Source organism: Doryrhamphus excisus, linkage group LG7 (assembly GCF_037039965.1).
Source record: "Doryrhamphus excisus strain RoL-2023G ecotype Guam linkage group LG7, RoL_Dexc_Guam_v1.1, whole genome shotgun sequence".
Lineage (NCBI taxonomy): Eukaryota > Metazoa > Chordata > Actinopteri > Syngnathiformes > Syngnathidae > Doryrhamphus > Doryrhamphus excisus.
The window spans coordinates 20,629,489-20,653,559 of record NC_136363.1 but is presented as its reverse complement, the minus strand read 5'-3'; the positions used below and the strand labels follow the sequence as shown (position 1 = coordinate 20,653,559).

The window sequence follows — 24,071 nt, the reverse complement described above, 5'->3', positions numbered from 1 at the left end:
GCATGTCTGGCTACTCACCAGCACGCTGTGTTTGGGTTCTGCTGTGTGTCACAACGGTTTTACGCCACATCCGCGACAAGTGAAGGCAAGACACCGACATAGAACGTTTAACTCCCGCCCGCTCGCCTGCCTCGCAGCAGCATTTCACATTTTTTATATTTACCTCTACAGACAGTCGATGCTCCACTTAGCTGTTCGTAGATCAATCCTCAGCCTATTTAGCTAATTGTTGCGAGCCATGTGTACTTCATCCCGGTGGAGCAGGGAGGCGTGATCCATCAGTGGATCGATGGTATCGGCGTGGAGAAGTCTGCATGTCTTGACATGTGTTTATCACCTTGCTGAACCAAGGAGGTGGAGGGTTATTAGTCCCCTTGATGGATGGTTCACCTCTACGATAAAAATTAAATGACAAATTGTGTGTAAATACTTACGAAATGACTAATACTGCTTGAAACGTGACAGCGGTCCACGGTGATCTGATGAAGGTATTGGATAGGATTCATCAGAATTGACAGGAAGCTGAAAAAAAAATCACACATACCATATTCTGTAGTTAGTGGTGTACACCAAGGGTCAATACTGTGCCCAAAATTGTTTTGATTCTTCTATGATTCCTCTGAAGGCATATATTTTTTTTAACTTTATAATTTTTTTTAACATATCTAGACAGAGCACAGACCTCACAGCTAGGAGACGAGGGTTCAATTCCACCCTCGGCCATCTCTCTGTGTGGAGTTTGCATGTTCTCCTCGTGCATGCGTGGGTTTTCTCCGGGTACTCCGGTTTCCTCCCACATTCCAAAAACATGCTAGGTTAATTGAATGTGAGTGTGAATGGTTGTTTGTCTATATGTGCCCTGTGATTGGCTGTACCCCGCCTCTCGCCCGAAGACAGCTGGGATAGGCTCCAGCCCCCCCGCGACCCTCGTGAGGAAAAGAGGGAGAAAATGAATGAATGAATATCTAGACAGAGTTTGGACACTTCACGTATGCTACTCTGGCGTTTTTTGCCCCCCCCCACCAAGACTCTAGCACAAACCTACCAATTTGTAGACTTTCATGGCAGTTGAGGACGTGTTTTAGTGTTATTTAGTCCAAAATAACAGTATTCCAAGGTAATTGTGATCCAAATGGACTTTCAAAACTTTAGTCTTGTAAAGCCGTTCCACCATGCACCCCCACGGGGGAATTGGACACCCCTGGTCTACTGTTTAGTGGAATTATTTAGACAGACGCATATGGAATAGTTAAACATGACTGACACAGAGAATGAGTAAGATTAATTAGTTATTTACGGTATAGTCTTAACTTAAATTTAAGCCAAGTTGATCGTTGAAAGACGAATGGGTTTTGTATTCATATCAGCCTTGCAGAAGCTGTCAAACGTTTGCGCGTGTAATCGATACAAAAGCTGACGCGGCTGTTGCGGATCAATTGTAGTGCAAAGGCACAGCGAAGTGGACAAAAACCCATCTTCACGCCGCCGCCGCCGCCGCCTCCTCGGTTTGGCACAAACAAGCCAAGGAGGCTTCAGTCAGCTGAGAGGTGATAAGACATTAAAATGCATTCACTTGTAAGCTCCCTAATGGAAGAGCACTTTCAGGCGTTTCTTAATGAGCTCGCTGGTTATGCATTATACAATGGCCGGCGTGCACGTGTGTCATTAGTCACGTTATGTGCTACCTTATCTTCATAAGGGGGGGGGGGTCAATTCTTGTCATGAAGTGAAATATGCTCAGTTTGTGTTTGAAGATGAGACACTGCCACAAGCAAGTCACAAGGAGAACCGAAGCTAGGGTGATTCATGTGTTCCCGCAGGGGGGGGAGAACTGATCCCAGGAACCACGTCCTGGAGGCTCTGAAACTGAAGCCTAATGTCAGGATAGTGCATAATCATGTACACGCATTATACTCAACATACAGTAGTAATGTTACACCGTAAATGCTTTAAGAGACCAACTGTATGTGTAGAAATACTGTCATCCCTCGTTTATCGCCGTTAATTGGTTCCGAATAAGGCCATTTCAGGAAAAGTAGTATTCAATATTAATGGTTATGGCATGGAAATTCTATTTAGAGCCCTCACGATAAGAAATAAGTAACATAGTCACCTTTACATTTGTACATAGTAGATTATATGACGCGGCGGAAGCGGGAAAGCGGGAAATCGGGAAATCTCCATTGTAATTTATGTCAGATTATAAAGAATATTACTTAAATTGAGGCAGGACAAGCAATAAATTCTAGTTTTGTCCAGCGGTGTCACAATAAATGTGTTCCCTAAGGAACCTGAGTCTAGCACCTTACTGCCACCTTGTGGACAAAAATGTTTTTTCATAAGAATACGTTTTCTGCCTAGTTCTGTTAGCCATATCTATACTTGAAAACACAAAATTTAGGCCAAAAATAAGTACAATTGGCTTATATCTAATAATAATAATAGTTGTCCGTATTCAACCACAAACAAGGATTATTAACTTAAGTTAAAAAATGCAATAGAGTTAATATAAATAGAAAAAAATGTTTTTTAATTTACCCGCTCTCCTCTTCAAGGCTGTTTTAAGCCACCGAAATTCAATTGGAACGGTCACCGCAATGTTTCACATGAGATGATGAGCTAAATCGGAAATATTCTTCTTTTTTCTCGTGCGCTAATGAAAAAACAACAAAAAAAAAAAGCATAAACAGTAAAGCGTCACATTTAGCCAGCCAGACAAAGGGGAACACAGAAATACGGATAATTACAATTCCTACCTTTCTCCACCAGTGGCATCCATTGTCCCAATTAATTTCATTATTTTTGAGGCGCTGGCTGTTGAGAGCAGATTAGTTCTGTCGGGAGTCGCGGGGATAAACACGACTGTAATTGCTTATTACGCTCAGAGGCCGCGCAAGATTATAGCTAAGCTAATGAATGAGAAAATATCCAATCACCTTTAACACCGTGAGCTCTCGGCTGACGCTTTTGTTTTGTTGGCTTTTGTTCCGCTCCCTGTGACGCGTGAAGGTCGGCGTCTGAAGGAAGACGTTCTTTTTGAAGGTCCGTGATGACCAGGTAGACCAACCCAAGAGTGGGTGAAAGTCTCGGGAGCGTTTGAAGCTAGAACCCATCACATTCCTCCAGGAAGACTTTTGTCCCTTTGTGATTGTGAACCCGCTTTTTGGTTCAGCTTGATGTTGAGCTTCTCTGATTTCAGATCAACATTTGCAATAAATGTGACTTTTCGTCGTTCTCTTTTCGATTACCATTGTTCACTCGCAATCCTCACACACTTTGTTAACTAATTGAGAGGCCGGATTGACTGTTGAAGCAAGTGCAAACCAATTTCACAGCACACGACTATGGTGCGTTCAAGGACACCAAACAACGTCACAAGAGGAAAAAACATGATCAGGAAAGCTTATCCTCACGAGGGTGGCATTGGGTGCTGGAACCTATCCTAGCTGTCTTGGGGGCGAGAGGCGGGGTACACCCTGGACTGGTGGCCAGCCAATCACAGGGCACATATAGACAAACAACCATTCACACTCACATTCATACCTATGGACAATTTGGAGTCGCTAATTAGGGTAGCATGTTTTTGGAATGTGGGAGGAAACCGGAGTACCCGGAGAAAACCCACTCATACACGGGGAGAACATGCAAACTCCACACAGAGATGGCCGAAGGTGGAATTGAATTTGGGTCTCCTAGCTGTGTGGCCTGCGTGCTACCCACTCGAAAAAACGTCCTTCCCCAAAAAGTACCCCCACAAAGCTGGACCAATATATTTGTCCGAAACGTCTTGCTAGGATGGAGAATTTGGGAAAAGCTGATTAATAGCTGTGTCCCACAACCTTCTTGTCCATGTAGCGTATAAATGTCTTTCTGCTCTAATAATACTAATAACGCCTTTGACCCGAGGCTCACTATGTGGTTAGTGTGTCAAGACAGAATCCACCAATGGGGGAGTGTGCTAGGAGAGGCGAGGAGCAGATCAGAGACGAGAGAGAGAGACAAGTCGCCGACACAGAGACACAAGTGTGTTCTGTCAGGCGGCATGAAAGCTCGGCAAAAGAGCCGGCGTCAGACTTTAAACAAAGACTCTTTGTGTCGCGGTTGCCTTTCAACGCCACTCGGTGAAAAGCAGACGTAACAAAATACACAAGGGGTAATGGAGACAATGACAAGGTAGATAAAAGAGACGCAGGAGGAGCTGAACATGGAGGACGGTACTTTATGCTAATGGTCTTATTTGCTTCCGACGCGGTTAACAAAGTTACATTAAGGAACATCACATGGGCAGGGAAGAGAACAGAGCATGTGCCACAATACATGAGCGGACACAAAAAGTAAGTCATAAAGAGGTTGAAGAATATTAAATAATAAATCAATACAGGAGTGAAAAACTGACAGATTGTGGCTATGAGATCAAACACATCAAATATGCCTTAGCAAAAATAATAATAAGATTAGATTTTGATGCCAGTATTAAACATAGCTGTCAGTAACTCCACTAACTATATAGATAATTATGTTCTATACTCTTTTTTTCCGACATTTAATGGTAATGGTAATGGTTTTATTTCATTTGAACATGCATCAGATTGCAATTGAATGCATCACATAATCAGTTGACAGTTCCACATGTCCAAAAGGAGTAGGAAGAAGCAAAGCTTTTTAAATCCTACCCCTCCATCTGGTACTTTTACAATCAGTAACTGTTACATTTGTTCACTTCCTGCTTTCCTAATATAGTTTTTTTTTAGTTTTTTTTTTAATTTAATTTAATTTAATTTAATTTAATTTAATTTAATTTAATTTAATTTAATTTAATTTTATTTTATTTAATTTTATTTAATTTTATTTAATTTATACAATACAATGACATAATCAGTACCATAGTAACTGTCAATATATGTAAATGTGTTGCCATCACAATATAGCATAGCAATCCAGATAAAATACAAGTGTGCCCCCTAGTGGCTGTGAGCAGTAAAGCATGACATCACACATCAATGTGATTAGACTACTCAGTAAGTGCTATGGTCTTCTGGTACGACCATGACATGAACAGCGTTAACGAAAAAGCGCTCTGCAGTCCCCTCCCTTCTCTGCCCCCCCCCGTCCCTCCTCTGGCACATGAGCGTCATGGACTCTCAGATCAAATCCACGTTCTCACTTTCCCGCCGTCAAGTAAGTGACAAGGTGGCCCAAAGTGCAGCGTGCAGCCGAGCGGAGGAGCTCCGCTGGGAATCGTCGCTAAAGGTAATCGGGTCGGACAGCTGCATATTATCCGTGCATCATGTGCGCTGACACACTGTGTGCATTTACCTGGACCTGCGAGGCATGCTCACTCTCGCTGGAAAAGGGTTCAGGACTGGAGCTTTCTAAATGCACCTCGTGCCCTGCAGGCTCTCTGTGCCCACTGAAGAGTGACGACTTTCAGTCTTCTTATATAGGCTGGAACATCCTGCATTGTTAAAGAGAAGGCAGAGATTGTCAGTAGCCATCAGACCCGACCAATCGCTGCTTAAAGATGAGACAAGAAGCTCAGCTAATTGTTTTCCGTCTCCTCTTGTCACCGCGAATTAGCACACAAAGCTACATGTGGCGTGCACATTTAGCAATGCACAGCCACTAGAGGGCATATTTGCATGCTTATCAGAGGTTTGCAGTGATAGATACTGTATGCGAAAAAGGCCCGGCAATTTGAAATGAGTCTCAGAGGTCCCTCAGCAGCGTATTGGAAGTGTGTTGTCCAAAGTCCGGCCTTGATCATGTTTAAAAGTACTTTTAGTAAGCCCTACCGGGAACACACCGTTTAGCGTGTCTGTAGCTTCATTGCTAATGAGCTGTGTTTGTCTCCGACAGTGTTTCTCAAAGAAGCGCTATTATGTACTTTATCCGCATTTTACATATGCACTGTAACTCTTGAGAGGTGATGATGCAACTCCACAATAGGAGAGCATGTTTGATGCCGTTTAAAGCTGAAAAAGTGAAGTGTAAAACGATGCCAATGTTTCAGACAATGAGGTTTGTGTATTTGGGAGTGAGCCCTAAAAGAAGTTTGGGATGGCTCAAAATGCTCGGTTTTAAAAGGTGTGGTAAAACCGTTCCTTTGTGATGTCACAGAGGGACGGCCTTCCTTATATGGTTCATAGTTAGACCAATGGAGTGGGCGTGCCGTGGGTGGAATAAATTAAAAAACAGGAAGCATAAATCAAAGGAAATACAGCTGGAATAGGTGCAGATTCTGGAAAATCAAAAGTTTCCTGTGCAGGTTATTGTGTGTGGCTGCTCTGTAGGAGCAAGTCAATACAAAGGGTTGAAAAATTAGCATAATAGGTCTCCTTTAAAGAAAGGGAAAAGGTAGAAACAAAAAAATAGTGAGTGTAATGTTTTTTAGCATATACTATGTCTATATAGCGGCATGGTGATCGAGTGGTTAGCACGCAGACCTCACAGCTAGGAGACTAGGGTTCAATTCCACCCTCGGCCATTTCTGTGTGGAGTTTGCATGCTCTCCCCATGCATGCGTGGGTTTTCTCCAGGTACTCCGGTTTCCTCCCACATTCCAAAAACATGCTAGGTTAATTAGCCACTCCAAATTGGTATAAATTTATATACGAATACGAATAGATATAAATGTGAGTGTGAATGGTTGTTTATCTATATGTACCCTGTGATTGGCTGGCAACCAGTCCAGGGTGTACCCCGCCTCTCGCCCAAAGACAGCTGGGATAGGCTCCAGCACCCCCACGACCCTCGCGAGGAAAAAGCGGTCGAAAATGAATGAATGAATGTCTATATAAAAAAATATATATAATCTAAAATCTAAAAATATATGAGAATATAATGAATATATATATAATGAATAAAAATGAAATATAATCAAAAATTGCCGGTACAGAGAGGGACGACTTTTGCAAAATAGCTGGGATAACATTAGCAACATTAGCACAGCTATGTGAGCTACACTGCTAACTTTACATTCACATAGTAAGAGCCGCATCATGCTAGGTTAGCCTATTCGCGAAGGAAAAAAACAACTCACTGATGTATATTCGGCAGAGCTCTGGGATTTTTTTTTTCAAGATGTGCAGCGAAGCCTGATGATGGATGCCGTGGCATCAATGTAGAGCTGCGACTTCAAAAGCCAGCGTTTGTTTTGGGGCTCATCTGAAAAGCGGAGCAAACAAGCGAAGGAGATGATAAGATTTTTCTCATGTTTGGTGCTCATAAACAGGCTGTAAGAACACATATTGCCGTTAGAACATCATTAAAAAGTCCGTTTTGCATGCAACCAGCGCTACAGACCTCCATTTGTTTTTGTGTCTTTGAACATTTGATCTCGGCGACTCTTATCTTCTGGTTGTAGCGGTTCTCTCTGACTGTAACGCACTCCAGCCAGACACCCCGAGATTAGATATCAGACTTGACTTTCTGCTTTTACGCACCTCCTCCACCTAAAAAAAAAGATGACGCTTGAATGTGTCTGTGTGTGTATGTCCAAAGGTGTCACATTACGTATCCTCCAGGAATGAATATCGGTGTTATTCACCCCCACCACCCCCTCACCTCCCAAGGTGATGGAGACTATCAGCCCCAGAAGTGTCACATTCTCAGAAAATCATCCAAGCTATGAGTTTGTTGATGGTGAATAATGCCGACTTTTGGCCTGATTTTTGTACGTTTGTCTTAAACATGACCTTATAAGGACATTGTGTGTCACATGGCGGGATCACTCTAGTACCTTGATCTACACGATTCCTATCTTGAGGTATGGGATGATTGCTAGGAAATGTTACGTTACATCACGTTATGTTCTTTTGTGCTATCTCCTTGTAGGGACAAGTTTATTGGTGGATCATTTTAGAGTAACTAGATCTATCTGATTCCAATCTTGAGCCACATGAGACCGGGTTGTTGGTAGTAAATCATTAAAGAAGCCATCCTAAAGTCATTTCCTCCCGACGTGGATCAGTCAGCACGCACCTTTAGGGTCACAAGAGCCAGGAGGAAGTGGTGCACTTTGGGAAAGGGGTCATGATCCATAGCCATTCTGTTTATTTATGAATTCAGACTAGCACGAAGTATTTGGAGCTTTTAGTTGTCACTCACACCAGGTAAAGTCAGATGTGGTCAGGTGGGAGCACAATCCCGCAACAGTCGGAGGAAGGAGTCTGATAAGGCAGAGTTTGTCTGACGGTGGGGGGCATCTGTTGTAGACCGGCAGACTGTGTCATTGTTCAACCCCCCCCCCCCCCCCCCTCCAGTGGAACTATTTCCTCCTGTAATCACTGGATCAGCAGAACTATAAAAAGACGGCAAAAAGCAACACAAGAGACATTTATCTGTCGTCTTCCAGGTTAGAAGCAGACACCCCCTCCGCTCCTGTCCCCCGTGCCCCCCCGGCCCCCTTCCTTTGCATGCCAAACATGCAATGAAGCGTGCACGCTCTCTTCTAATTGTTATTCCATTGACTCTTTGAGGACCAACTCGGGCCGACCTGCTGATGCGTGCGCATGCGACCGCGACATGAACCAAAGATAGTGAGTCCATTCAAGGGTGGATGTTTCATTTCATTCCCCCAAGGAGGAGGTGGCAGGCAGGGAAGATGATCGCCCCCTTCACAATAGTGTGTAGATAGCACACAATTAAACTAAATCTGTTTATTGGATTCTTGCTACTTGCTTGGGTTATGTTATCTTATGTTATGTTATCTTATGTCATGTCATGTTATGTTATGTTATGTTATGTTATGTTATCTTATGTTATGTTATGTTATGTTATGATTGATGTAGCCCTTTATTCTTGTCACTTAAACAGAAGTACAAGCGAAATAGTGCAATCGCTATGCTATGCTATGCTATGCTACGTTACAGTATGCCGTTATGCTATGTTACGTTACATTATGTTACATTACATTACCCTACGCTATGTTACACTACACTGTTACATTACGTTATGTTACACGTTATTTCACGTTACGCTATGCTAGTATGTTATGTTACCCGATGTTACACTACACTGTTACATTACGTTATGTTATGTTACATTACGTTACGCTATGCTACATTACATTATGTCACATTACGCTATGCTAGTATGTTATGTTACATACGTTTGTAATGTTCTGTTATGTTACACTACGCTATGTTGCATTACATTACCCTACGCTATGTTACACTACACTGTTACATTATGTTATGTTACATTACTTTATGCTATGCTGCATTACATTATGTCACATTACGCTATGCTAGTTTGCGTTACATTATGTTACATTACATTACATTACCCTACGCTATGTTACACTACACTGTTACATTACGTTATGTTGTTACATTACGTTACGCTATGCTACATTACATTATGTCACATTACGCTATGCTAGTATGTTATGTTACATAAGTTTGTAATGTTATGTTATGTTACACTACGCTATGTTGCATTACATTACCCTACGCTATGTTACACTACACTGTTACATTATGTTATGTTACATTACGTTATGCTATGCTACATTACATTGTCACATTACGCTATGCTAGTTTGTGATGTTATGTTATGTTACACTATGCTGTTATGCTATGTTGCGTTACATTATGTTACATTACATTACCCTACGCTATGTTACACTACACTGTTACATTACGTTATGTTATGTTACATTACGTTACACTATGCTACATTACATTATGTCACATTACGCTATGCTGGTATGTTATGTTACATACGTTTGTAATGTTATGTTATGTTACCCTACGCTATGTTGCATTACATTACCCTACGCTATGTTACACTACACTGTTACATTATGTTATGTTACATTACTTTATGCTATGCTGCATTACATTATGTCACATTACGCTATGCTAGTTTGTGATGTTATGTTATGTTATGTTACACTATGCTGTTATGCTATGTTGCGTTACATTATGTTACATTACATTACCCTACGCTATGTTACACTACACTGTTACATTACGTTATGTTATGTTACATTACGTTACGCTATGCTACATTACATTATGTCACATTACGCTATGCTGGTATGTTATGTTACATACGTTTGTAATGTTATGTTATGTTACCCTACGCTATGTTGCATTACATTACCCTACGCTATGTTACACTACACTGTTACATTATGTTATGTTACATTACGTTATGCTATGCTACATTACATTGTCACATTACGCTATGCTAGTTTGTGATGTTATGTTATGTTACACTATGCTGTTATGCTATGTTGCATTACATTATGTTACATTACATTACATTACCCTACGCTATGTTCCACTACACTGTTACATTACGTTATGTTACACGTTATTTCACGTTACGCTATGCTAGTATGTTATGTTACATTACGTTACGCTATGCTACATTACATTATGTCACATTACGCTATGCTAGTATGTTATGTTACATACGTTTGTGATGTTATGTTATGTTACACTACGCTATGTTGCATTACATTGCCCTACGCTATGTTACACTACACTGTTACATTATGTTATGTTACATTACGTTATGCTATGCTACATTACATTGTCACATTACGCTATGCTAGTTTGTGATGTTATGTTATGTTACACTATGCTGTTATGCTATGTTGCATTACATTATGTTACATTACATTACATTACCCTACGCTATGTTCCACTACACTGTTACATTACGTTATGTTACACGTTATTTCACGTTACGCTATGCTAGTATGTTATGTTACCCGATGTTATGTTATGCAATGTTATGTTCGCAGGTGTTGTTATGTTATGTTGTCAGGTATCTTAAGTTACGCTCTGTTGTGTTGTTACTCGCATTACGTTGTGCTAAGCTATGTAATGCTACACAATGTTATATTATTGTATGTTTATGTTAGTAGTAGTATAGTAGTAAGGAATTTGCCTTGTAAGACAGTAATTCCTGAAAATATGAATCCCGACTCCCCCATCTTGTGTTCCCTGTCATCTTTGGGTGAAAGCACTCGTGTTGACGTTTAAGTGATTTTTTTTTTCCAGCCTGCTTGCTTTAGGTAAATATTTAAGCAAGAATGCGATTGCACACAGACTGCATCCATAATTGAGCTACTTGTGTGTGTGTGTTTGAATCTTGCGTCAGTCACAACATGCGCCTACTTCAAAAGTCACTTTGCTCTCTCAGATGTGGCGGCGCAGGCGGGGTCACGGGGACCGAGCGGAGAACAGGGGTTATGGGGAACGACATTAGGGGGAGGGGGAAGAAAAATCAGAGAGGTTTACAGTCCCTCCGCTCCAAGGCCCCCCCATGTCTCCTCGGTTCCCGTCAGTTCATCAAGGCCGCGTCCTCGCTGGAATACCGCATCAAACGGCCCGGGGAGCCTTTTATCCCGTACGGAACGCCACTGTCCCTCCGCCCCGCCTTTCCAGTCTCATACAAGGATAGATGACAATGTTTGACGTGGCGAAGCGAAAGTCAGTACCCCGCTGCACAGACTTGAGGGGAGGGGGACCATGAAAAGGTCACATGGAAAAAGGATCTGGGAAGAAACAGCTTGTCTTAGGGCGGGCCACCATACAGGAAGTCACATGACGCCGGTTAATGTCACGGTTCACTCCGTCGACCTTGTGCCCACTGTGATGTCTCACAATTAAGGGCAAACCTTTTTCCCCTTCCTTTCTGTCCACCAATTACCGTAAAGGTTGCCGCTTTGGCGAGCCCCCCCCCTCCGCAACAACAGTTCAACAACAATATCGCTTTGTCCCCTTTTTAATTAAGTTTGGACCTGCAGCCCAAGTCGGACATGAGATGCTTTGAAAGACACGGAGGAGCCCATTTTGAATGTGGAGCCTGAGCCTCTTATCGTAGATGACACGGAGGCTTTGCTCATCTTCTTCCTCTACCAGCATAACCTGCTTTCATGGCGTCGTGATATACCCCCGGTGAAGCCCCCGGCTTGCTGCTCCACCAAATGCGAGGGCAGATTTCTGCGTTTTTTTTTTTTTTTCCATCCAGGCCGCACATTATTTTTAATTGCCTGTTAGACGTGCAAAATTAGCCCGAGCTCATGCAACTTTTGATCTCAAGAGTCGGGATTGTTTGTTCGCAAGGAAGATTATCCCCGACCTGTGAGTCACTGCTAAAATGGCTGTTTGCTCACGCTGGGAGTCAAATGAATCATGCACAATCTTCCTAAAGAGGCACTGACTCGTTATTTTTACATTCTGACAATTATCGTCAAGTCTGGAAACTTTGGATCACTGTCAATAGTGTATTGCGGTTTGAAACCTGCGAGCAAAGACTACCAATAACGTTTGTTAGTAATCTAACCAATGTGCCGGTCCTGTCTCTTGTTGAGACTTAGAAAGTATTTCCATGCAAGTATTTAATGTTTGTTATGCTTTTTGTTAAGAATGCATTGTTCCCGAAACAATCATTATTCTTGTTTTGTCCTGGTACATTGTTATTTTTGCGCTACCTAAAATTCTAATTCATTGTGCCTCTCGAACAAAAAAAAAAATCGTCTTAAGAAATTAGCGGTCGGGGCTAAAAAATACGTAAAATACGTCTTTGGCAGCGAATGAGTTAAGGAGTGATGGTGACCAGTTGACAGCCACTGGTATAGACCACGGCTCTTGTTATTGCTTTGGTTATGGACTTTAATATTTAATCCAATATTTCATTTAAACATTACCAGCACTTAAGGACAGGGTGCGCTTGTTTGAATTTTATGCTTCAGCGGCTCCTTCACTCATTTGTTTAAGATGTGGATTTTTGCCCCTCCTTGCCGTAGAATTCAAATGGTGTCCTGCCGTTTCGGGTATTTTATGTCATGACTGAAGTATCCTAGCAGATTAAAGCAGTATGTTAGCAAACATGCTCGTATTAGCTCAAGTGGCTGATGTAAACGCAGTCTTGAACTTGGCTCATGCCGAACGTTATCTACTAAGGTCAACTTACGCCAAAATGGCAAATTGGACAAAAACGAAGAGTGTTTTCGAAGGCTGCGAATGAGTTGTATAGACGCAAACAGAAAGTCGACCAGTGATGTGTTTCCATGGAGATGCGCAAAAAGCCTAAGCCAACCATCAGGGAGGCTGATTTTGACGTTAGCTTAACTGCAACGCGCTAACCAAGCTTCACTCACCTTTTTGTTCCTCAAACAGAAAAACCAAAGCGCTCCCCGCTTGCTAACCGTCCCCCGTGAGCTCATTAGCCTAGCATGATAGCGACTGCTTGACTCACTTCCTTTAAAAAGACAAAGTTGTGTTCTTTTGCCGTGTACTTTTTCAGCTCCCGGAATCAGAGCGTGAATAAAGAGCGCTCCAAATAACGTTCCCTTTTCAAGCCGCTGAAAGTTTTGCAGAGTCCAGTTCGGGGAGACTTTGTGGCCTTAGCAGACGGAGATGTTGGAGTCTAACAGGCATAAAATCAGCTTTCCCCCGTGAGAGACCTGAAGAGGACTGCAAAGTTTCGGGTGGCGGTGCTCCGAGGTGACCCGACAAGCGGCGGTCTTAAAGAAGCTTTAAGAGGAGGCGTACCTGACGTGATGCGTGAAAGCACCGTGTCCGTTTTACATCCCGCATATTAGCCCGAAACCAAAGTCCACAAGCGTGCACAACGCGACTGTATCCAATCTATTTCTACGGCGGATCAGGGCCTTTGTGAGGCGGACCCGCGGGGACTTGTTTTTCTGACGCCCCCACCACCACCACTAAAAACAGACTTTTCAAAGCTGCTCCATAAGCCTTTTAGCTTCGATTTGTTCTGCCAATTATCATCCCTGGTTGTGCCACTGTGATGGAAGCTGCTGCAAAGCGGGAGGGGGGATTTTTGTAGTCCACTGTGGGAGGTGGGGGTCTGGTCCGGCACCTGCTGATAGATTGACTTGGGCACTAAACACAGACAAAGCTGAACCGGGGGGAGAGAGAGGAAGGGGAGTGACTAGCATTGAAGAATGACCGCCACAAGAGGAAAAAAAGACGTGTTGAAAAATGACAAAAAGATGTTTTGAATCAGGAAAAAAAGACGTGTCGAATGCAGAAAAATAATGTGATGACTGAGGAAAACTGACGTGATGAATGACATTTTGAATGATGAAAAAATACAAATGATGAAGGACTGAGGAAAAGTGTATTGAATGACAAAAAAGACGTGCCAAATGAGGAAAAATTACATATCTAGTGAGGAAAAAATCTACATGTTGATGGAGGAAAAAAGATTTGGAATAATGAAAAAAAAGACATGTCAGATAACAAAATAGGACAGGAGGAATGATGAAAAAAGACATGTCAAATTAGGAAAGACAACATATCGAATACAAAAAAATCCTGATGGTGAAAGAGGAAAAAAGATGAAAAAAGCCATTTTGAATGATGAAAAAAAACTAAGAAAAAATGACCAAAAAGTAGCGTGAAATGAAAAAAAATGATGTGTTGAATGAGGAAAAAATATGTGTTGTATGACATGAAAAAATGATGAAAAAAGTCGTGTCAAATGAGAAAAAAAGATTAACTCATGGTGAGAGAGGAAAAAAAGATGAAAAAAAGGCATTTTGAATGATGAAAAAGTACTAAGAAAAAAATGACCAAAAAAGTAGCGTCAAATGAAGAAAAATTATGTGTTGAATGAGGAAAATATACGTCTTGTACGACATGAAAAAATGGTGAAAAAAGTTGTGTCAAATGAGAGAAAATGACTAACTGATGGTGAAAGAAGAAAAAAAATGAAAAAAGGCATTTTGAATGATGAAAAAGTACTAAGAAAAAATGACCAAAAAAGTAGTGTCAAATGAAAAAAAATGATGTGTTGGATGAGGAAAAAATATATGTTGTATGACATGAAAAAATGATGAAAAAAGTCGTGTCAAATGAGAAAAAATGATTAACTGATGGTAAAGAAGAAAAAAAGATGAAAAAAGGCATTTTGAATGATGAAAAAGTACTGAGAAAAAATGACCAAAAAAGTAGCGTCAAATAAAGAAAAATGATGTGTTAAATGAGAAAAAAATATGTGTTGTACGACATGAAAAAATGATGAAAAAAGTTGTCAAATGAGAAAAAATGATTAACAACTGAGGAAAAAAGTACTGAATGACAAAAAAAGGATGAAAAGTGACATGTCTAATGAGGAAAAAAAATTATACATGTTGAATGATGAAAGAAAACGTGTCAAATGAGGAAAAATGATGACGTTGAAAGAGGAAAAAAGACATGAAAATGAAATAAAAGGCACTTTGAAAGATGAAAAATGATAATGAGAAATGACGTGTTGAATGACCAAAAAAGTGGTGTCAAATGAGTAAAAAGCACATGTCAAATAAGGGAATATGATGTGTCGAACGAGGGAGTTAACTCTTCCACCATCTGGCTCAACAGCCTTCATGTATTTTTATCAGGCGGGGAGGGGCGGGGACTGCAGAGAGCGGAAGTTTGCAAGTTTGAAGCAGCATCACTTTGGTAAATCCAATATTTAAACACTTGCGAGCGCGTAATGAAAAGCAAGAAGGCGTGCATGCGGCCGCCTGTTTCCCCGTAATATATTCTCATTCCGCTTTTTAAACACGCTTGAGCGCCTCTCCAATATGATTCCCCCGAGGAGGAGGAATGCACCGTGGCTCTGAAATGCCTCTCTCGGCAGCATTAATTCCGTGATTGCCTCAACTAGACCCCTATCGCTTTCTTCCAAAACAAGGATCAGATCTCTGTGACCGACGCTAAATCTTCCTCCGCACGCTCATTTTTCAGCATCTTTGCACCAATTTGGGAAACTAATTGCTCCTCCTTCTCCTGACTGGGCAGGGATGGGATTCAGTCGGAAGCTTCTTCTTTTATGCTCCTAAATCCCTCAACGGGAGCACAAGGCCTCATTAAGATGCATTAGAGCAGGTTTTGCAGTACGGAAGGGAAGGTGTTTTCCTCTTCTTTTTGTTCCTTCACTCTAGAACATGTTTGGTCACTAGCCAAAGGACGTACGCACAAGCTGGTTAATTCCTGTGTCCTACCCCAACATCCTCCTGGCCTGCTTCCCCCCTCCTCCCTTTTTGGATAGCTGTATTAACAAGGCGGGGGTAGAGGACTGTTCCCCTCGCTGATTGTAAGTCGAGGGACAATTGGTGTTCCAGTCTGATTGGCTCCCCAGATAAGGAACGCCAGCCTCCCTGCGAGGGGAAGACGTAGAGCGAGGACAAGAGCGAGGCAGCCAGAGAGAGAAGATGCGTTCAGTCTAGCAGCACAAACGTCCACAAAGCAGCGGGACGGCCTGAGGACTGAAGGTGACTTTGACGCAAACTTGGACAAACATTTAGCGATAAGCGACAAGGACGGGATGAAAAGCAAAAAGGTAGGCGAGCTCGCTGCTGTCAATAACTTCGGAATGTGGACGACTGCGGCATGCTAAGTGGTGTTTTACCAAGAAGTACACTTTGGTTCACTTTTGGAACAGATAGAATCTTTTTGGTTGACTTTTGGGAAGAGCATATCTGTTCAAATGTGACATCATATGTTATGAAGGGTACCAAAATATCGGGTAGAGGTAGAGTATGTAAAGACATTTTTTATAAACCGTACTTTAAAAAACACTTTTCCTGAACTGTTACACACAAAAAGGTGAAAATGTGTCAAAACATGCACCCTAACTGTGTTGCCTGTGCTATTACTTTTCTGACAAACACACCACATGGTGGCGCTGTTATTAAAACCCGTAAAGTTGCATTGACTTGAAATTTTTCACACACCTCAATGTGCTGTACGAAAAACCGACTGTAACTTTAGCATGTTTGGTCAAATCACCACAAAATTTGGTAAAGTACTTTCAGGGACTGCCAAAATTTGTTGAAAAACATGGCCGCCACCAAGCAAAAGGCAACTTAATGGTTATGATTATTTGTCTAATGCTAGCATGTTTTTTTGTCAATAATTTGGACTACATCAGATAGTGTCTTGTACGTATATGATTGGGCGGCACGGCGGTCGAGTGGTTAGCGTGCATACCTCACAGCTAGGAGACCAGGGTTCAATTCCACCCTCGGCCATGTCTGTGTGGAGTTTGGGTGGGTTTTCTCCGGGTACTCCGGTTTCCTCCCACATTCCAAAAACATGCTAGGTTAGTTGGTGACTCCAAAATTGTCCATAGGTATGAATGTGAGTGTGAATGGTTGTTTGTCTATATGTGCCCTGTGATTGCCTGGCGACCGCCTCTCGCCCGAAGACAGCTGGGATAGGCTCCAGCACACCCCGCGACCCTCGCGAGGATAAGCAGTAGAAAATGAATGTATATCATTATCAAATTAGCTATAGGCTAAAGGCTAACATAATATATAAACTATAATATATAATATATTTCAAAAATAAACAGATTATTATGTATTTCCCACAGAAGCAAACTGTGTTGCGTTACGATGCTATCCGTAAACAAACGACCTAAACAACAATAATTCCGTACCATTCCACTCTACTTTAACAAGGAAGTAACCATTCATTCGACCAATCAACAAACAACAGTGCGTCTGCTTGACGTCTTCGCCCATGCATTTACGTTCCACTGAGTTCAGGTGCAAAGTGTAATCATGATCAGGCCCGAGCCAAGGTTCTACTCTCTGATGGTGAAGCTTCTCCCCCGGCCATCAAATCCATTAAAGCTCCAGACGCTCTCATGAGCGCCGGCTGAAGACTGACGCTACAGATTGGCAAGCGAGGTTCAGAGCCAAGAGGAAAGGCTTTCTCAGTCATCATCAGCGAGGAGACGTTTGCATATTAACCTTCCGTCTCTCTCCAGCGCGTGACGGCGCTCATTGACTCGGCGAGAGCTCATTTGATCGGATGCGGCGTTTAATTTGACTGACACTGATTGCAAACTTTTGCAAAGCTGATGTTTATGCGTGATGACATCATCCCCCTCAACCGCCGACGCCGCCGCTGCCTTCACCGGGACCGCGGCCAGTTTGTGTGATTTAATTTCCTCGTAAATGACAAGACGGCTTTTACGGCTTTTTTTTTTTTTCTTGCCTAGCACTAAATGAAGTCGCCAAGCGTTGAGGGGAAAACAACGCGCTCACTTTGCTCTGATGGAGGAAGCAGATGCTGCCTTTTGAAAGACGCGCACTGTGTTAGCAAAAGTATTGAGACACAGGAAGTCTCTCCTAGATGATTTTGGTATGTCAATTTGTGAGGTCACAGGATGCCGATGCTGTTCATAGTTTATATTATATTTATATGGTATTATATGAAATGGGCTGCACGGCGTACAAGTGGTTAGCGTGCAGGCCTCACAGCTTGGAGACCCAAGTTCAATTCCACCCTCGGCCATCTCTGTGTGAAGTTTGCATGTTCTCCCCGGGTTTTCTACTCCGGTTTCCTCCCACATTCCAAAAACATGCTAGGTTAATTAGCGACTCCAAATTGTCCATAGGTATGAATGTGAGTGTGAATGGTTGTTTGTCTATATCTGCCCTGTGATTGGCTGGCAACCAGTCCAGGGTGTACCCCGCCTCTCGCAGGAAGACAGCTGGGATAGGCTCCAGCACCCCCGCCACCCTCATGAAAATGACTGAATTATGTACGTATTGTATGTGTATGTATGCTAGCATAGCTTCACTCTCACCACAGCATGCCGATGGGGTCGCATTCCAGCCTTAATTCAATCTAATATAAGGCGGTCCCTCTCGCCGGGATCTACCGTGCAAAATCAATTGTGGTTAACAAATTGGCTGTGACCCTTCAACTAGCGGGAGGAGGGGGGGGCATCTCCCCCTGTTTCACGGTGTACGCCCAGTCTAAAAGAGCCTTTTCCACGCTGTGGGGGGTTTCTTTTTTGGATTTGAGGTGAGCGTAGCACAGACACATCCACTGTGAAATCAGTACTTTATAATCCTGCACACATTGTACGTTTATGCCACACACTGAGATGACCTAGGATGACCTCAACTTGTGGGATGACACAGTGGGACCTCCATGAATCTTCATTTATGGAATTTTGAAAACCTTCATAGCTACACATCTCCTGTACAACTGCAATGAAAGTGCATATTTTTTCATAAGTTTTTGTATTTTAAATCTTCATCTGCTGTATATCAATCCAAAGTATGTATCTCCATAATGCTCAGTTTTTACAATTTTTAAAAATTAAAAAAAATTATTAATATATATATAAATAAGACAAAACGTTACGCATTTATGTCTACATTTTATGATTTTTTTATTTTTTGTTTAAAAACTACAAAAATACCTTTCAGTGTTTTTTTTCCATTTTAACTCACACAAGTTGACTAGACATCGGCCCTGAGAAATTAAACAAACAGTGCAAACTTTGATTGCGCGGATCGCAGTATGAGCGCGGCATCTATCGATTTTTGCTATCAAACGGCGTTGAAGGTGTGACATTACGTGTGCGGTGATGGACTGTGTTGTCTGCAGCGGCGGGAAGAAGACGCAACGGCGTGTGTCCGTCATTTTCTCCCACCAGCTGCTCGCTGACAACCTTGGTGTAAAGGTGTTATTTTTTTTTTCCGTGCATCCAAAAGCTGCTTCATCCGTGTGTCGGAATGCAGTGGGAAAGTCAGCTTGTGGCTTTAAGCTTGTTCATATGATGCCCCCCCCCCCCCCGGTGTTCCTCATCTGCTGCACAATGCCAGCTGCTCCCTCTTAAACAAGTCACCGGCTTAGCGGGGAGAAAGTTTTGCCAGCGCATGTCACCTCATTAGGCGCCACAAAAACGGAGCAAAACGCCCAGGTTGCAAGCTGTGACCTTTCAAGGGGGCGGAGCCAAGAGCCTGACAGGGAGCAAATGTGGCTTCATTGTGGAAAGCTGCCGGCGTGAATGTGCTGAAAAGACCCAGAAAAGGAGAGGGGGGGGGTCAAGTGTCAGCTATCCTGCCAAGCACACACACACACACACACACAGTCGGCACCGCCTCTTGCTGACAATGCAGCCACGCCCCCCACCCTTCCATGCCTTTTGTGGCAGGTCAACAATAATGAAGTTAGAGTCTGCAGAGGCACAATGCACTCACAAAGCAGAATGGAGTCAAACAGTCTGTTCTTCTGAAAACTTCCCCCCCCCCTCCGGATGCCTTTTTAACCACCTCCCTTTGCCTGCCGCTCCTCAACGTCCTCAAAGCCGAGCGAGCAGATGCGTCCGTCCTCCCAGACGCATTAAAAACCAGCATGCAGATGGGCCTGCATGACAAGTGCTATTGATTAGCCTTAATCAATTGAACAGCGCCTCCTGGCAGGCAGACTCCACTTTTGATGTCGGAAAAGCAAGGAAAAACAAGTGAGTGACAGCAAGGAGGAGGATCCTGGAAGTGCCAGGGACCGCATGAAGTCGTGTCCTCGCCTCCAGGAAGCAGTGGCGAGTTGTAATGTGTTTTCAAGTGAAAGGAAGCATGCTGGTCATTCTCATGTCTCCTGTAGCGATCAACAAGAAAGTCCATGATGAAAATGCTTCCTCATTTTTTTTTTCCCTCTTTTCTTCCAGCACACCCGACAAAAGACAAGAAGAGAGGATCACAGCAGCAGGCTTCACTTCAATATGGAACCCCGGCGACACCTTCCTGCATTCGGACGCACGTGGTTGTACGTGACGCTCATTCTGCTGAGCCTTCTGTGTCCTGGCCTTCTGGGGGCCAGAAGCTCTGCACGGAGGGTCCAGAGAGTCAAGCGAGGATGGGTGTGGAACCAGTTTTTTGTGCTGGAGGAGTACACCGGGCTGGACCCACTTTATATCGGAAAGGTTGGTGAACAACTGTATTCCATTAACCGCGCTTATGGTCTTCTAAAGTGGCCGGGTCACATTGGTCACACTGTGGCCAACATTCAGCATCTCTTGTTGCCCAGGTAACCATACATATGTACTATATATGTACATGTACACAGCATACAACATCTCACTCTGAAGAAATGACATCTTTTTCAAATATGAATGTCGGAACCCCCGGAAATATTCTGATGCTGAGTCACAGGCTTAACGGGCCTCGAAGATTTCATCGTTATCCAATCACAACGTGAGCAGAAAACCGCAGGATCACCAGCCGCCCCCCCCGCCGGCGGCCCGAATTCCTAACAACCCCGCAGCCTTGATCCTAAAAAGCCTGTTCAACTTGAACTGACATTAGCATGATTGACTCTGATGGTGTTGCGGTATTAAGCATTCATCCTCTGAAAGTGCCCTTTGAGAGTGATGCAAAAAAAAAACTGCCTAATGAGGCGGGGTTAGGGATTCCAGGGAAAATTACCCCCCCCCCCCTAAAAAAAAAGTCACGTGTCGTGATCGGTTAGAGTGCTAACGAGTCCTGAGGGAAACCTGTCTGGAGGAAGAAAAGTGCACCATCTGCACTTGTGGACTACCTTAGATGATCCATGATGGGTGAAATAGCGCATTCTCGTCCCTCAGCAGCGACAGAACCGATGTTGTAACAGAGCTAACTCAAACTTCTCATCCAGAATGAATAGCATTGATGAGTAAACAACACACATATGAACACTTATATGCTAGGACTATGTTAAAAAGCCATAGCATTTCAGTATGTGGAATCAAACTATGGAACGGATTGAGTAAGGACCTCAAACAATACACAAAGATGAGCCAATTCAAGAAACAAGTACAAGAATGAAGAATCTTGATAATGCGCTATATATATCACTATATTGACAGTTACTATGGTACCCATTATGTCAAAAAACTTTAACTATATTAGGAAAGCAGGAAGTGAACAAATGTAACAGTTACTGATTGTAAAAGTACCAGATGGAGGGGTAGGATTTAATAAGCTTTGCTTCTTCCTACTCCTTTTGGACATGTGGAACTGTCAACTGATTATGTGATGCATTCAAATGTAATCTGATGCATGTTCAAATGAAATAAAACCATTACCATTATATGAGCAGCAACAGTGTCAAGCGCACCCAGTGGTGGCTACAGCTGCTGGATGGTGACTACTCATGACAGGAGGTTGCCTACAGCCACAGCTGTTGATGCTGAAAAATTTATTTCCGCCTCCTTTTGTTGTTAAAGTTGCGTACAGGTGAGAAGCTACAATTTCAATGTGCTTCCAATGAAGAAATATACCCTTGTCTTATGAGACAGCAAAGATGGATGTCTTTTCTGAAGAATATTGTGACTAAATTGAAGCGGCGAGGACTCAATCGGCCCGACAAGACCACCCCCTGATCCCGTGATGGAGAGGAAGCATTGTTGGTTCTGTTGATTATACACAAGACGGCCATCAAGGGGTGCATTTAGTTGTGATGTTTGACGACGAAGGGGCCATCAATAAAGGGCCGAGCGATTTCCCATCAACGAGCTGCCATTTGCACTCAGAGGCCACAAAAGGCTTCTGATTGCAGTGCCGCACTGTTGCCCCGGGCAACAAACATCGGGGCCATGATTAGGTGTTGCCATTATGGTGCACGAAATTTCACCGCCAGGTCTAATCAGGGTGGGTCAACATGTGCTTTGATGCTGCTTTTTCTTTAAATGTCAAGATTAGCATTAATTACGTTGCTTATTCTGGCCTGTGTTTTTTTTTTCATTAGTAGAATTGGACAAGTGACATTATTATTATTCTAATATACAGTATCCATAGGCATGCTTGCCTGATTGCTTTCATGTTATTCATATATTTATTATTTATGTATGTATTCCTCCCTAGTGGAAGACCAGAATATTCCCTATTTTACTGAAAATTGCCCTTATTTTCAAATGCAAATATCAACAGGTACTGAATGTGTATGACATGTGACCATGCTAACAGTATTAAGGAAAATGACATTCATTAAAAATATAAAAAACCTACGTGTGCATGCAGCTCCACTCCGACATGGACAAAGGCGACGGTTCCATCAAGTACATCCTGACGGGCGATGGCGCCGGCTCCACATTCACCATCGACGACAGCACGGGCGACATCCACGCCATCCAGAGGCTGGACCGGGAAGTGAAGGCCCAGTACGTGCTGAGAGCGCAGGCCCGCAACCGCCTCACCGACCGACCCCTAGAGCCCGAGTCGGAGTTCATCGTGAAGATCCAGGACATCAACGACAACGAGCCCAAGTTTTTGGACGGACCCTACCACGCGTCAGTGCCTGAAATGTCCAAAATAGGTAAACATAGATGATGCCACTGATAAATATTCATGATATTCATGTAGTATTTTCACTTCACTTGTTACTTTCCCAGGAACGTCAGTGATCCAGCTGTCTGCCACCGACGCCGATGACCCAACGTACGGCAACAGTGCTCGGGTGGTCTACAGCATCCTGGAAGGTCAGCCTTACTTCTCAGTGGACGCCAAGACTGGTAGGCGCATATGCTTCCATCCCCAGCTGATCCGTCGTTCTTGATTTTGAAGCGCCAATTAAAATTAATTCTTGGGTACGTGTGTCTCCTCAGGCGTGGTCCGGGTCTCTCTGGCCGACATGGATAGGGAGATGAGGGAGAACTACACCGTGGTTATCCAGGCCAAGGACATGGGCGGCCAGCTGGGCGGTCTGGCCGGCACCACCACTGTCAGCATCTCACTCAGCGACGTCAACGACAACCCGCCTGTTTTTGACCAAAGTAAGACATGACGGTCGGGGCGTTAACTTGACAAAGAGAGTTACTTCCCCAATTCCAAACCTCATTACAGTAATCCCTCTTTTATTGCAGTTAATTGGTTCCAAACCCGACAGTAAAGTTGGATTTTAGACCATAGAAAACCTTCTAAATACAGTTTTTACCAATATTAAAGCCCTCTAGACACAAAAATAACACCCCTATAGTCACCTTTACACTCCCGTGACCCAAGAAAGGAGACATAATGTGACAAAATAAGACACTTAAAACAGGAATAAGAGTCATGCTTGTGTGTTATTGTAAGTGTGTTCCGGTCTGACAGGAAGCTGACGTCGGTGGTTCGGAGTTGAGTTTTAGCTTGGCGTAGGGTACGGACGCAGCAATTATCGCGCCTGTTGACAGATAATTCAAGCCTGCAATAAAAGCCTGTTGTTGCGGTGATCAGGTCTGGTGCTTGTGTGTCTCAAAGAACAGAACATTACAGTTAAAATCCTGACACCTAGTGACCAGCGTACAGTAGAATACTACATAGCATGCGTCTTCAC

General features: G+C 43.1%; 1 protein-coding gene across 3 annotated transcripts in view; it reads left to right on the top strand.

The window, feature by feature from the left end:
* LOC131108558 (cadherin-20-like) overlaps nucleotides 1–24,071 on the top strand; it is a 40,923-nt gene that overhangs the window by 11,465 nt on the left and 5,387 nt on the right. For 2 of the 3 annotated variants that reach the window (XM_058059590.2, XM_058059591.2), the window contains exons 1-5: nucleotides 11,262–16,314; nucleotides 20,449–20,703; nucleotides 22,778–23,072; nucleotides 23,149–23,268; nucleotides 23,362–23,529. In XM_058059590.2, coding sequence (XP_057915573.2) covers nucleotides 16,300–16,314; nucleotides 20,449–20,703; nucleotides 22,778–23,072; nucleotides 23,149–23,268; nucleotides 23,362–23,529 — 853 coding nt within the window. In that variant the 5' untranslated portion in view covers nucleotides 11,262–16,299. Of the gene's footprint in view, nucleotides 1–11,261; nucleotides 16,315–20,448; nucleotides 20,704–22,777; nucleotides 23,073–23,148; nucleotides 23,269–23,361; nucleotides 23,530–24,071 lie in introns of those variants that run through there. The other variant, XM_058059592.2, reaches the window with a different exon arrangement.